Here is a 14,497-nt window from a genome sequence, read left to right as displayed (position 1 = left end):
AGTGAGGATCTGAGCTGCAGGATGGAGGCAATCTGGCAGCAGTGTCCTCATCAGAGCATCGCTGCATGGCGAACGCAGGGCAGATGGAGGGAGGTGTGATCTGATGGGCATGGGAGGCCCAGAACAGTCACCGCAGGCACTGCCAGAGGCTTTGGCAAAAAGGACCAGAGAGAGGGTTTGTTTCAGATTCAAGGCAATCTGCCTGTATAACCTTGCACGTTGCACAGCGGCAGCCTGAATGCCTCTTGTGTCACCCAGCATGAGCTGGGCAGCAGCTCACCTTTAGCAAGGAGATGCTGCTCAGACCCAGGACACTGTGTGGCTTTTGGTTGCCTTTGTTCCTCTTTCCAGTTCCGCTTCACAAGACAACCCACAGCCATAGTAACTACAGCCTGATGGCACTGCACTCATTAGGAGCCTGGTATGCTGCTGACCTTGGCCCTGCTGCAATTAGTCTGGGCACATGTACTCTGTCACAACTACGGCTGTGTAAGCACACTGCTGAGGTTTTAACACCTTGCACAGATAAATGTCTAACTTCAGAGCTCTTTCTTCTTACCTCTGGTGCCTGATGGCAGTGCTCATACTGCCTCTGAAGAAAAGGTCACAAAAGCAAACTAGTATTAAGCAATTTAACTACATTGTGTTACCTGCCTGGGCTGCATTTGTACTCCAGGCTGGTACAAGGCAGTACTCACTTTCCAGTGCCTTCCTAACCTGGAATAAAATCATGTACAAAGGCATAAATCTACATACAAGAGATCCACATTCTGCTTTCCTTGCAATCACTTGCATATAGGGCTCTGTATTTAAACACAAGACCATCAGAAACAAAGAGTCATATAGGACAGGTACAAAGTGTTTACGCCTGAGCAGGTTTGAGCATTTACTAATGGCAGCACCTCATGTGTACAAACTAAACCTCCTCCAGCAGCACACGTCTGGCAAGACTCAGCTGGAGTATCTGTAATGCTCCATCAGCCACCTCCATCCCTGCACGCGCAGAGGATTCAGGCACTGCACACACACAGAACAAAGCCTCCATTCATCTGAGGATGCTCCGCTCCACCCGAGTGGAAGAGGAGCTTCCTCTATTGCTGCCACATCTCCTTCACTAAGCCTGGACATGGCTCTCATCTCGCACAGACCTTATTGCTCTGAACTTAGCGCAGCATCCGAGAGCAAAACACATCTGTTCCTCGGAGGACAAGGGAAAACATCTGCAATTCAGCAGCAGGAGCTCTGCTGCCATGCAGGGAGCAGGGCAGAACTCGAGGTGTCTCCAGCACAACATTACCCAGGGGTGGATGCCTCCATCTCCCATTCCCACACAGTTCCTACCTTGTGACTGGAAGGTGTAGCCGGGAACGTTGCACAGAGCTGCAGTGAAGATGACAGTCCATGTGAGAAGCCTCCAAGCTATTGCCATGGTTAGCGATGCTTGTCTCAGTGCAGGGAGTATTGTGCCAGCTGAAACGGCGCTGTCCCAACATGTCTCTCCCTCGGCCACTGCTTATGTAGAGACAGGAGTCCTCGGTCCCTCCGCAGGCATCCTCGGCCGCTCCGTGCTCTCCCAAAGCAGCCAAGCCAACGGTGTCTTTGCCGTGTGCTGTGCGGGGTCAGCATGGGCTAGTGTGAACCCCAGGTTCTCGGTGGCATTGCCCCTGTGAAGGAGAGAGTGGGGATGAGTGAACAGGAAACAGGCAGAGGAGCAACGAAGGATGGAGGAGGAAGACACAAAGAAGGAAATGATGTGCAGAGGGAACGAGGAAAGCCTTAGATCTTGGAGAAGGGAAGAGTGAGATGGAAAGAAAGAGAAAGGGGAGAGAAAGAGGGAAGTGAATGCAACCGCAATTAACAGTTCACAGCACTGGAACAGTGTTATCCTGCTGGAAGGACACTGCACACCTGGGTGCTTTCCCAGGGAGAATCCTGCTGCCAGCACAGCCCCTGCACTGCTCTGACAGTGGCACTAAAGGGCTGGTATATACCTTACTCCTGAGGAAAACAGCACAGAATAGATGGGCATCCTTTGTCAACACCTCCAAGAAAGTGCAACCCAAAGAGTGATGTGGTCTCAGTTACCTGATCTCCTAAAGGAGAGCATGAAAGAAAAGCATTAGAAGGGTGGAAGTGAGCAGCAATCCTCTCTCCTCCAGTTTCCCTGCTTCAAAATACACGTTAATGACTGTCAGTGCCCTGAAAGAAGAGCCCTTGCTCTCAGAATGGATTGGCTAAACCTAAGAAAGTGATTGAAAACAAAGGACCCATTCAGCGAACTCCCCCTTACCCTCAGCTCTATCCACAAATGGATCTTGAGATTCCAATTGTATTTGTGATTTAAAATGATTTGCTAATTGCTTCATTGAAAGCTTTTTGGCTCCCAGATAATTTCCCAGTCTGAGGCAATTACACAAAACTCACATAGTGCTGGAGAGCTGCATGAAGCCTGTGGGGTTTGTTTCTATCCAGCGATCCGATGACGTCTGCAATGAATACAGCACATACCTAAGCACCACCTAGAGAATCCCAAATACCTGAGGAGTGATGCTCTGCTCCAAAGCAGCCCAGCAGCAAAATGCAAATGTTCCTCCAAAGGCCACAGGTGAAGTCTGACATCAGACCAAAGATGCAGCTACAACACACAGATGGTCCAGAACAGGGTGAGGAACAGCAGGACAGATGCTCCTGAGCTGCTCAGCTGGAGACAGGAGAGCATCGCTCTTTGCAAAGGTGTCAATAGCTATGGCATGTGTGTGGTCCTTGTCCCAGTAAGGAAGCATTTGGAATAATGCTGTTAACCCTTGCTTCACTCTGCTCTTGTGTGTTTTAAATAGCAAAGACTACTGGCTAGAACACAGGGCAGGAGAGCACTGAAAATCACGTACACTGAAATCACAATTTGGAGCTCCATATTTTAAATGTTAAGATCCTTAACAGCTAATTTACAACTAAAAATGGCCAAAGACCACCAGTGAGGCCTGGGTCTGGTCTCCCCAGTCACTTCTGGTACCACTTGCCAGGTTGGTTTCTGCAAGGCACAGACACAGCACCCGTGATAGTGGCCTCAAAGACTGTGAGAATAAACTGCCTGATGGGTGAAAAACTGTCTATAGCTCATCTTGGGCTGCTCCATTCACCCACAACAGGTATAAGGAAGCAGGCAGCAAGAGGGATGGGCAGGAATTCTGCCTTCTTCCACCACAACACAAGTACTCTGAGATCAGCACAGTGGCTCCAGGAGGCCATGTTCACCTGGTGACAGCATCCTCTGGAGCATCACCCATCGGATGCAGCATCGAGAGGGCAAAGCCAGGGCCATGACAATGCACGGCCAAGTGCTGGGGATGCTGCAGGCTGCTCAGTGCCTGCTCCCTGCTGGGCTGAGGGAAATGAACTGGAAAAGGGAGAAGGCAAAGCAAAAGCCGGGAATGCTGCAGCCCTCTCCTAAGTCAGCATTTTTCAGCATCTATTAGAGCTTGAGATTCCAGCCTTTAAATCCTGTCACGGCTCCAAGGTCTGTGGACAGAAAGCTGCTCAGCTGCAGTGTATTTTCTCCTGGGCTTCACACTACTGATTTCTCTTGTTTTCCAGCTGTTGAACCTGCTTCCTCAAGGCTGTCATCATTCCCTGTCCTTCCTCTGCCTCTCCACGACCCTGAGCTCCAGCAGCTGTGAGTGGTGCCCCCGTGTCCCCTCTGCCCTTCCCCTTCAGTCCTGGCTCCTCAGCATCCCCTGGAACAGGGGCCAGGAGGGAGCTGCAGGCGCCAGGACCCCGCAGCCCCCAGCTTGGGGGAAGGAGCAGCACAAGGCAGGAATTACAGCTGCAGAATTCCCATAAGACAGACTGGGGGAAGGGCTCAGCTTTGATTCCTCCAGGAAAACACGGCCCCTTCCAGCAGCACTTCCGAGACCCCAATGAGTTCATGTCCTGCAAGAGCAGGACCCGGCTCTCTCCTCTTTGCCATGGAGGAGCACGGGCTCCGTGGCTTCAATACAGAGCAACTTTTCCACCACCTCATTTGTCAGACTGCTTTCAGAGCAGCAGCAACCGGACAAGCCTAAGGAGCCCCATCCCGCATCGCAGCCAGCGGGACACAGGGATGCCGCCGGTGGGGATGGAGGGGCTGCGGGGAGGTCCGGCCCATGGGGTGACCTCTCCGGTCTCGTGCCTCCCTCGCTTGGGCTGCTTCCGATTTGCTCCTTCCCGAGGAATTCGCTGTCCTTGGCAGGCTCCCCGCGAGCGGCTGACGCTCCTGCTCCCGGTGCCAAGGTGGCTTTCGCCGCGTGAACCCGTGGGCCGGGATGAGGGGAATGGGGCCGGTGCCACCGGAGCCGATGGGGGCTTCGAGGTCATCTCTTTGCACACCAAGGGGAACGTGTGAAAAGGGGGAAGGAGGGTGCATGGGGCTGGGGGTTAGAATTGAAGCTGGAATAAAGCAAAAAGAGAAGAGAAAAAAGAAAAACAGATGACAACTGTTACTAATTTCAACATCGGGGCTGCAGACAGAATTCCCTGAAAGCCCGGCTTTTTGGCCGGGGAGGCAGCTTTATGGGAAGGTAATAGGAAGCAGATGGGCTCTGCTCGGGGCCAAGAGGAAGGTTCAAGGTGCCTCCTAGTGCAGAGAAAAGGAATTTAACTGCTTTTAAAGATGCAGGGCCCGGCAGCTTCCAGGTTTCTCATCCAACTTTTGCAAATTATGAGCTCAGGTGTCCCTTTTCCCTTCTTTGAGAGGGAGAAATAAACACAAACACAGATTTCTGCTTCCAGCTTTCCCCAGTGGGAGGAGATACTTGCAGCATCCCCCCTGCAGCCCGCGGCCCTTCCATTGACACCTTCCTGACATGCGGTGAGAGCAAAGCAGAGGGAGCAGAGCAGAGCATCCCATGGCCACGCTGCTTCACCCTCAACAGCATTTCTGGGCTGTGCTACCAGCTACGCCGCTAATGAATGGATGAAAGTCACCAGCCCCCATGGTTACTCCTTATTCCTCTGTATAAAGGGCCATAGCACTCCACAACCATGCTGGGGTTATCATCATGCCATGGCCCACAGCTTAGCCAGCATTGGTGCTGGCTTCCTCATCACCCTGCCAATGGGCTGAGCAGCACTTCAGACCCGGCAGCTACATGGCCATTGTACACACAAAAACAAAGGGAATTTTGCTCTTCATCCACTCCAGCATGAAAGTGTCCCACCGGTTCTTAAGTTATCCCTGGGGGAAGAGCTGCAAACACACAGCTTGCTCCATGAGCATCATGTCCTTTGCTAAACAGGGGAGGCACTGCAGGGCACGGGGATCTCTGGTGTTACAGAGAGGCACTTGGCAGCAGCAGCACCACCACCCTCATGTAACCCCTGCTCTGCACAGCAGGCTCTTACCTACCTCCTGTTCTCACAGCCACACTGCAGATCTCACAGTGCCTGTAGCTCATGGGTGCTCAGCCTGAAGTCACCATGTTTCCTGAGAGAACAGCCCCCTTCTTGCTGCTGCTGCTTCATGGAGGACCACAAGTTTTGGCTGTAAATCCTCAGCTGAAATCTATGTCCCAAATCCTGCTGTAAGCATAACTCCTCTGCATGGCCTGCAGGGACTGTCCTGGTTTCAGCCCATGGTGCTGCACTCAGGTGATGCTCAGAAAACCATCATGTACCTGGACTGCAGAGCAAGGAGACACCTTTGGACCACCAGCTCCATCTCCGCCTCCCTGCGTGGGCTCACAAAAGCACTGGGGCCATTGTTTTATCAGGGGCTGGAACAGCTTAAAAGCAAAGGCCCTGGGGAGCTCCATGGCAGGGGGTTGGCACTGCATGGGCTTTAAGGTCCTTTCCCACCCAAACCACTCTGTGATTCTATGACACTGGGGTTGGGCATTCCCAGTACAGCAGAGGGGCTGCTGGCCTGATGCTCTCCCCTGTGGTGATGGGCTGGGGTGATGGGTGCTCCATGCCTGCACAGTCACCACCACAGCAGGTTCCTGAGGACAGAGCAAACAGCACTGCTCCCCCTGTCACGCTGCTCCTCCTGCTTCCCTTTCAGCAGGAGCCCATCCTGATATTCCGGACAAAGTATTCCGCTAGATGCTAAACTGAAACCATGCTGAGGTGCAGATGGCAGAAGTCTCTTTGCAGCCATCCTGCCAGCATGACAGGACTTCCACTGGGAAGCCATTCTCAGCTCTAGGGTAGCACTAAGGGTTAAACCCAGACTAATCAGCATTAACTCAGCAGCAGCTCACTGCAAGGAACATCGGCTGCAGCTTGCAAAGAATGGGTTAAAGCCACAGGTCTGCAGAACTGAAAACAAGAGCTTGAACCGAGTCTGCTTTGCTGCTCCAAGCCTGGCCTCTCTGGGGGCACAGCAAGCAAGGAATTAGAAACACGTAGTTATCACTGTTCACCAGAAAACAGCAGCCTCCAGCCATGGGATGGTTCCTGCCTGCACTGCTCTACAGCAACCCTTTAGGATCCTCTCACCATCTCTCTGGCTGCTCCTGTTATCAAGCCCACACTGGAGCATAGACAAGGGCTTTCACCTTTTCCTTACTCATGGGCTGTGAGGGGACCTTCAGTACTCTCTGCAGCCCCTCTCTTTCAGGAGCTGTTTCATCTCATCCCAAGAGCAGCTCTTTACAGACACCCACTCCAGCGACTCCAGGGTCAAACTCTGCGTCTGCCTGGAGGACAGATGCAGCTTTGGCACTGTTAAAACACGATCCAACCCTAACCAAAGGCAACGTGGGCAATCCAGACTGATGCTGCCAGTCTGAACCCCAGAGGTGAAGGGTCTGCTCCTGGGTCTCCATCCCCCTGGTGCCCAGGGGTGAGCAGTGAACACTCTCGTTGCCTTCAGACCTCCAGCCCTGTGCTCCCTGCTTGCTGCCGCACTCCACACGGGCCCTGCTGTGCTGCAGCCGGGCACACCCTCCATCCCTTTGTACAGGCGAAGCTTCCCAGGGGTTTGGGCTCACTCCAGTACTGTGTGGGAGTAGCTTTTCTTTATAAAACACGAGAATTGTTTTACAGTCGAGTCTATTCAGTGCAATCACTGTGAGGAAAGGACTGAATTACCCCCTTGCTCCTCCTCGGAATCCAGCAGGAGCTTTCATTTCACCAGCAAAAGGGGCAAAAGCAACCCATGGCATGCGAATGGAGAGCTGGGAGCACTGACCTCTCTCTGACTGCTTTGCTTTCTGGAAATCCTATCTGTCCGTTACATAAGGATCTGGCCCTATCTGGAAAGCTGGGGTCACTGCATTTCTCCAAGTGTGGTAAAATGCTCGGAGGTCCTCAACAGGAAAGCTGGAGAGAAGTGCCAGCTCATCTCCTCATCAGGGAGGGGTGTTCTGCATGGGGCAGTGCGAGCCCCAGGGCTGAGCCCAAATCCAGCTGCAGGACCAGCCAGCATCAGCCAGATGGAAAGTGGCTACCGAGAACTCAACGCTCCCAGCCTTGGACTTCTTTTGCTTTAAGGAGATGACTCCACCAAGCAGGTCCACTTTCAGACAGGACTTATGCAATAGTTTGGAACTGCTCAACGTGACCCAGACGTGCTGGCCCCCAGCCACCAGGCTCCTTGCTGGCTCCAGCCACACGCAAACCAGCAGAGTTAAAGACAACCGAGAAGTCATTAACAGCAAGGGCATCTCCTACCATACAGTGTCCCCGCCAACCACATGCATGTACAGTGCATGGACCTATGCACATGTCAACCACACGCATGCAGATCACAGCTGTGTGTGGCTGTGCAGGCGGATACACGCTATCTCTATGCAGATACAGGTTATCTGTATGAGGATGCACACTACCTACAGCACACCTGTGTCTGCTGCCCACACGCCCTCTGCATGCCACCACACACCGCTGATACCTGTGGGTATGGCATGCACAAAGGCTGGTTTTGCATCTGGAATACATATTCCATGTCTGCCTAACTGCCCTTTGCCTTCATAAAACTACCCCTTCTCTCTGCCCGATTCAGTGCAGCCAGCAGAGAATCCTCATCTCCTGAGGCTCCACACAGGCAGCTCCCTCCCTGTGCTCCTCCTGCTGCCCTGCACCAGCATGGAGCAAGCCCCATTGCTCTGCTGTGCTCTGGATGCCAGGAAACTGCCCCGGGAGCTGGGAAAGGCCAGGAGCACTCACATCTCACACCTCGGTGCAGCCGGGATGCAGGCGCTGCCATCTGCATCCCGGGGGAGCTGGCTCCAGCACCAGTCTTTGTGCTTACACAACACAGCAACACAAGGCGCCCAGCCCTGGGGCTGCATGAAGACAAACACCTTCCTGCGCCAGCACTGAGCCCTGCTCACCTGCAGAACCACCACCGGTGCTCTCCGGGAGGGATCTGCTCTGACAAAGGGATGCACTTTTTGTTCCGCTTCAGGCAGTGCCACGTTTTACACAGGGATCTGCCACTGCTCCCACACCAAGTGTGGTACTCCAGATTTGACTCCTTCCTCAACCAGGCAGGGCCATACCCATACATCTGTAGTGCTTTATCCATGGACCCTCCAACAAAGGCATGTCTGATCATTAACACTGGAAGGGCTATGATGGAGAGCAGAGCCTCATTAAAGCCCCTCTCATTGCCACACCACCTGCATCCATGGTACAACACAGTGTCTTATGCTGAAGCTGGAGAGGTAAGAGAACACCACTGAGCCTCACAGGAAGAGTGAGCCCTGTTACCCATAAGGGCTGTGAGAAGGGCAGCAGCTCCTTCTAGCACCACCACAGCACAGCATCCTCAGGCACAGCAGTGTTTAATGCTGCATCCAGCAACAGCACAGAGCTGGCACAGGGGATGGGATCCACAGCACTGCCTGTCTCCAGCACCCACTGCTGATTTGGTCCTACCAGGCTGAATCAAAGTAGAATTGAGGCTAAAAGGGACTCATGGGGGACCAGAGAAAGGGAGAGGAACCCTGGTTGGCCAGAGGGGTGGCTCATCCTGATCTGCTCTGCCTGCTTGGCTGTGTGCTTCCAGCACCTCAGGACCAGGACTCCCTTCTGCAGAGGTGCAGGAAGAACCCAGCCTCCCAGGGCACCAAGAGCACAATAACACAAATCCTGCCTTAGCTTCTGCCACCATCCCCACAGCCTCACCTCCCTCCAGCATCTCCCTGCCAGCAGGCGAGTGCTCCTGGCTCCATTTCACAGCAAGGCAAAACCAAGGCAAGCAGAGGGGATTTGGTGACAGCCGAGCAGGAAGCCTGCGCAAGAGCACAGGGACCCCATCGTGCAACCACCCTGGAGCATCCTTCGCGCAAGGCAGCACAAGCACCAAAGACCCCAACACATTTTACCCCAGAGGAACTTGCCAAGGGAGCTCTGCAGTGGGATAAGTCTTGCAGACCCCATTGGGCTGTAGGATGCTGGTCCCATCCTGCCCTCACAGATCCGCAGATTATCCAGGCTTCGGCTCCCTTCAGCAAGCTCTGAGAAATCTGCTATACAGAATTTATGGGCTCTTTTTGCCCTCCCTGCAGGTTCCCTGTTCAGGGAAACATATGGCCCTACTGGTTTGGATTGGATGGGGTATGGCTTCCCAGCGAGGAAGCTGCAGTCCAAAGGATGCCGAGTACGTGTCTTTGTGCTTGGCTATGGAAGAGCTGCCTTCATCCATGGCCAGGGAATGAGGAGCCGCTAACCCCTACAGGACTTAGGTCATCTTTTGCACTGTGGCTTTGACTGAAGCCACTTTGGGGTGAAGCCTTAGTCCTGTTAAGGTCAGTGGCACAAATCCACAGCAGGAAGCCAGTATTTCACCTGGAAGTTCAGCTCAGCTGGAACCAACATTTATGAATGTTGGAATCCAGAAGGATTTGCAGAATTGCACAGGAATAGATATAATTTAACTCACTTTCCCTTTGAAAATTAAGCTACGATGGAAGAGTAGGAAACAACAGCAATACCAGTGGGTTGGGATGAAAACTAGATACATAAAGATGCTGAACGGTCAGACATGGCATACCCTGAGCATTCCTTTCCCAGCCTGGAAGAATGCAGAAGGTAGATGGTAGCAGCAATGGAGCAATCGGGTGGAGACCCTGCACTCAACACGTGCCTCTGACATTACCCCACTGAAGTCAGATGGAGCTAAAACATTTTGGCAGAGCTTCTCAGTGGTGAATCTCCCAGGTCTTGAATTGGTTGCAGATTCAGTTGAAGGCACTCACAGTAACCAAGATGGGGAAAAGTGCTTTGATAGCATCCCTTTAAAACCTCCTGCTGTGTTGAACATGGAGGCTGTATGCCGGCCGGTGGTTTTCCATGTTTCACACTCTCCAATCACTGCATGAGATCCGACCTGCTTGCTGATTCCCAGGAAATGTTTGCAACCACTCGCCCTGCAAACATTTCCTATGGTGGTGGAGTCAAGCGAAGACCTTTTTGACTTGCTTGTCTTTAACACATCTGAGCTGACCTCATCCAAACCACTAGTTAATTGTTTCTGAACCTTTGTCAAATTTGGGCCAAATTCTGTTTGTTTTAAGTTCATTTGTGTTAACTTGAGATCTAGGCAGGACAGGACGTGACAAACACATCCTGCAGTGTTTCTGGCTTCCAATGAACTAATTGCTGGAAACTTGGCAAGAAAAGTGGGTTTTGGAGTTGGGGGTTTCAGATAAGCTTTAGATAAGTGCTTGAACAGAACCATCCCCTGGGTGGGCTTGACACAACCTGTGCTGAAAAGCCCTCCATGGAGCTGCTCCTCTGGGCAGCTGAGCCCATGCTGTCTCTGGACCAGGGCTTCATATGATGATAAGCACACTTACTCCTCCTGGTAACAGTCTCTGGGTGGCCTTGAGCCATCAGTGATAACAGAGACTCTTATGTTACAGGTTTGCATGTTGGTGTTCCAAAGGCTCTCGCATAAGGAGCAGTCACTGTTTATGTTGAGCAGGCAATACCTTCCCTTAGGGCTCCACTTCATACCCCATCGACTGCTCACTCAGTGGCAGCTTATCGGGGTCTCCCTCTGCCAAAGGAAACAGTTCAGCCCCTGAGCCTTATCTGGGAAAAGCATGATTTACAGGAGATGACAGGACCTTTCCCATTCCACCCAACAAGCAGCTGCTTGGGGAATGCAACTGGAGACTCACCCATGAGCGCTGGAGGGGTTTAGAGATCTAAAGAGGAGAAGGGAAGGAGAGAGAGCTGCCATGGGGCGAAGCAGGAACAACGGGAAGCTGAGGATGGAGCAACTGGAGCACTCGGTGTGTTCCATATATGGAGAAACTCTGTGACACTGGAACAACCTCCCTAGAACTGGAGGAAGCCTCACTGACGGAGGCATTCCAGGCTAGCCCAGGCAAGGCTCTGGCAAGCAAAGCAGAGGGATCACCCCTGCACTGGCTGGGGAATTACCTGGACACCCAACAGAGCATTTCCCCTTCTACCATCTGCAGCACTGGAGGGGGGGGACCAGAAATGAACAAAGACTTCAAATACCCTCTTGCTCTCCCCCGTCATGCACTAGATCACACGCTGTCACCACGTGGCCTCTGCTAACAGCAATGTTAATGGCCACAATAAGAAACAGATCTCTGCTGTGGCTGTCTCCAGCCAATATGGGTCTTGGCATACACTGAAACAGGAAAACAATCCCCCCCTGAGGTTACATCCCTGCATATGCTCAACCAGAAACGTCCCCAGGTATCTGCCCCGGAGCGCAGCTCTGACCAGCATGGCCCAATGCTTCCTCCTTGGTTGATTCTTCCCCTCTGGAAGCTATTTGCCAAGGTTATTTTATAAACTCCTTTCTATTTATAGCACAGCTCCTTCAGCTCTAATGAGATAATCTTCTGGCATCTCACCATCACTAATATTTACTTTGATGTTTAAAATAACATGTTCTGAGGGATTGAGCTTTTGAAAATAAGCAAAAAACCCCTTTAAAACATAATCAAAGCAAAGAAATACCCAACGGGGCCAAATGCCTGGTGATGCCCACGAAGTTAATGACATTGCAACTATTTCAGGGCAGACAGTTTATAATCCTCTGAGCACATTGTACAGGAGGGGAAGAGGCATTGGCAGCTCCTGAAGATGGAGAGAGACAGCAAAAGAGCGAGCACAGGATGTGTTTATTCTCGGGACAGTGAAGAACGTCTAATTCTGCTGCAGGGATTAGAGCTGTTGCTTTCTGTAACCGAGAGCTTTGCCCGCGGCAGCTCTGGAACAGGGAATTGCATTTGAGAGCAGCAAACACGATGGGATGGCTCAACACAACCAAGCAAGCGGAGCGGTGTGGGGACAGGGGGAGGCGAGGGAGCCGCGGGTGCCTGACTCCTGCTGCCTGCAGACACTGAAACACAACCCTGCGTTTTCATGGAAACTCTGAATGTTGGAGAAGGGTGAACATGGTTTTCATTCTCATAAATGTTTTTCCAGCGTGCAATGCTCTTCGGGCTCATTCCTTCTCCAGGGAGACGGTTCTGATTTCAAAGAACATTCGCGCTCCCTCCGCCCCAGACCACCCCACTCCAACCTCAAAGAGGCTTCTCTGGAAAGAGTTATTTTAAAGAGTGTTTTACCTTTCCGAGTGTTTTCCCTTCTTTCTTCTTTTCCCCTTTTAATTCTTTGAGCCTTTTTCTTCTTCTTTTCCCCAGCAGCAGTCAAAGCTTCCCTCTCCCCCCGTGTGTCAGAAAGTTTCCAGGCTGAGGGTTTATGTCGCCTTCCTCAATACCCTTCTTCTGTCAGACCCAGGCAGCGCTGGAGCAAGAGCCTTTGCTAAGAAGTCTCCTTTCAGGAAGTGAGCAGTAATAAGAGCAGCTCGGAGGCAGCATGGAGAGGGGCTGCTCAAATACAGACAAAAAAAAAGGGAAAAAAACTTTGCTCAGGAATTTTGCCAGGATTATCCCAAAAAAAAGGGAAAAAAAATCCCCAAAGCCAGAGGGCTGTAAAAGTCCCGCCCTGGCTGCTGACATCAGTGCAGAAGGCAGGTCTTGCCTGCAACGCTATAAAACTAATCAGCTTCGTCTTACTCCATAGGAGCAGGCAGGGATCGTTCCCGGCTCCAGGGCCGATCCGACACCCCAACAGGAAAGTGATAAGGCAAAGATGTCACTGATGGTGGCACACAAAGCGAGCCAGGATTTGGGTGTTCCCCCTCCTCCAGCAACTCCCATCCTTCATTTTAACCATAGCTTTCAAAGTGCTTTTAAAACACCAGTGCCCACCTGATGAAATGGCCTTACCAAAAGCCTCTGTGCTCTCCAGTGGGGTTAGGTATTGGCTTTAAGGTTAAAAAAGCCCTCATTAACTTGCTCATGCTTTAAGAAGTCCCTTCCCTCCCCAGTTACATCATTTGTGCCCTGCTGGCTCCGGCGCTGCCATAATTTCTCTTGTTCTGCTGCCACCACGGAGTGTCCCACAGAGGACAATACAAAGCAAAGAATAAACACTGCAAATACATGAAAATGCTGCTTGTTTCAAAACAAAGCCCTCTCAGGACACATAAAACAATAAGCAACCGTAAAGAGCAAGAGCTCATTTCCTTCTTTCTTCTGAAGTCATGTTTTGAGATTAGAAAGCTGTATATGTAAGCCTTGCTAAAGAGAGAATTACCTGGGAATTCAGCAAGTGTTTTAAAACCAGGCCTTTCCACAGTGCCAAGCACTGCCCAGCTCTTCCCTGGATACAGAGAGAGGCCCTGGGGCAGGACACAGGGGAAGGATGGCAGGACCAGGCAGTGGTCCACCAGCTTGAGCCCATCTCTGGGGACAGAAGGACCCCAAAACCACATTCAAGGAGCCTTTTAAAAGATCTGAATGAAGAGTAAGGAAGTGAAAAGCTCCTGGTGGAAGATGTAAGCTGAGTATGAGACCAAACTCCTTGACCATGAGACTCCTCTGCCCAGGAGCAGATGGCAAGAAGGGGCTCTGGAGCTCTGTGCTGTGGGTGCCACGTCTGCAGGACAAGCAGCTCCTCCAGACTCTGTGTCCTGCCCTGGCCCTTCTAGGTCAGTACATTGCCAAATCCACAAGATCCAGCCCTTGGGCAGGCCTGAGCAGACAGGGCTTTTGGTAATGGTGCTGGGTGCCACCCAGGCTGACCCAGCACTGCTCTGTAACCATCTGATCATTAGATGGGAATGGAGAAAGAAAAACCACAAAGGCTTTTTGTCCTAGCCCAACATCCTACCCCAATGCTGGCCACGGCATGCCTAAGAAAAGTGATTAAGAATAAAGCATGAAGCTGTGGTGCTTTTCGTGGTATATCCTGTTACATCCACTGCTATCAAGAGACTAAGTGCAGGGCTGAACCCATGCTGTATCTTCGCATTTAACAACCATCATTCATTTTCTTCCATAAATCTGTGTAAACCCTTATTGAAGCCCTTTGAACTCTGCTCCTTGGATGGAGCAGCAGAGTGACCTGAGCAGGAGATGCTCAGAAGGGACCTCCTGAGCTGGTGTCCAAGTATTTGGTATTGCCTGGTAGATGTGCTTATCCCAATAGCCCTGAAATGCAAGGGAAATCATCCTTT

The 14,497-nt window shown here is 51.8% G+C and overlaps 1 protein-coding gene across 2 annotated transcripts in view; it reads right to left on the bottom strand.

Moving 5' to 3' along the window:
• Window positions 1-12,855, bottom strand: part of ADAMTS10 (ADAM metallopeptidase with thrombospondin type 1 motif 10) — a 46,321-nt gene extending 33,466 nt beyond the window's left edge. Inside the window, exons 1-2 of one of the 2 annotated variants that reach the window (XM_005141226.3) lie at window positions 12,543-12,855; window positions 1,342-1,664 (exon numbers count right to left, since the gene is read on the bottom strand). In XM_005141226.3, coding sequence (XP_005141283.2) covers window positions 1,342-1,429 — 88 coding nt within the window. In that variant the 5' untranslated portion in view covers window positions 1,430-1,664; window positions 12,543-12,855. Of the gene's footprint in view, window positions 1-1,341; window positions 1,665-1,991; window positions 2,012-12,542 lie in introns of those variants that run through there. The other variant, XM_031054976.2, reaches the window with a different exon arrangement.
• Between the last annotated feature and the right edge of the window lie 1,642 nt (window positions 12,856-14,497).

Source organism: Melopsittacus undulatus, chromosome 19 (assembly GCF_012275295.1).
Source record: "Melopsittacus undulatus isolate bMelUnd1 chromosome 19, bMelUnd1.mat.Z, whole genome shotgun sequence".
NCBI classification, from domain to species: Eukaryota; Metazoa; Chordata; class Aves; order Psittaciformes; family Psittaculidae; genus Melopsittacus; species Melopsittacus undulatus.
This window is presented reverse-complemented; position numbering and strand designations above follow the sequence as displayed.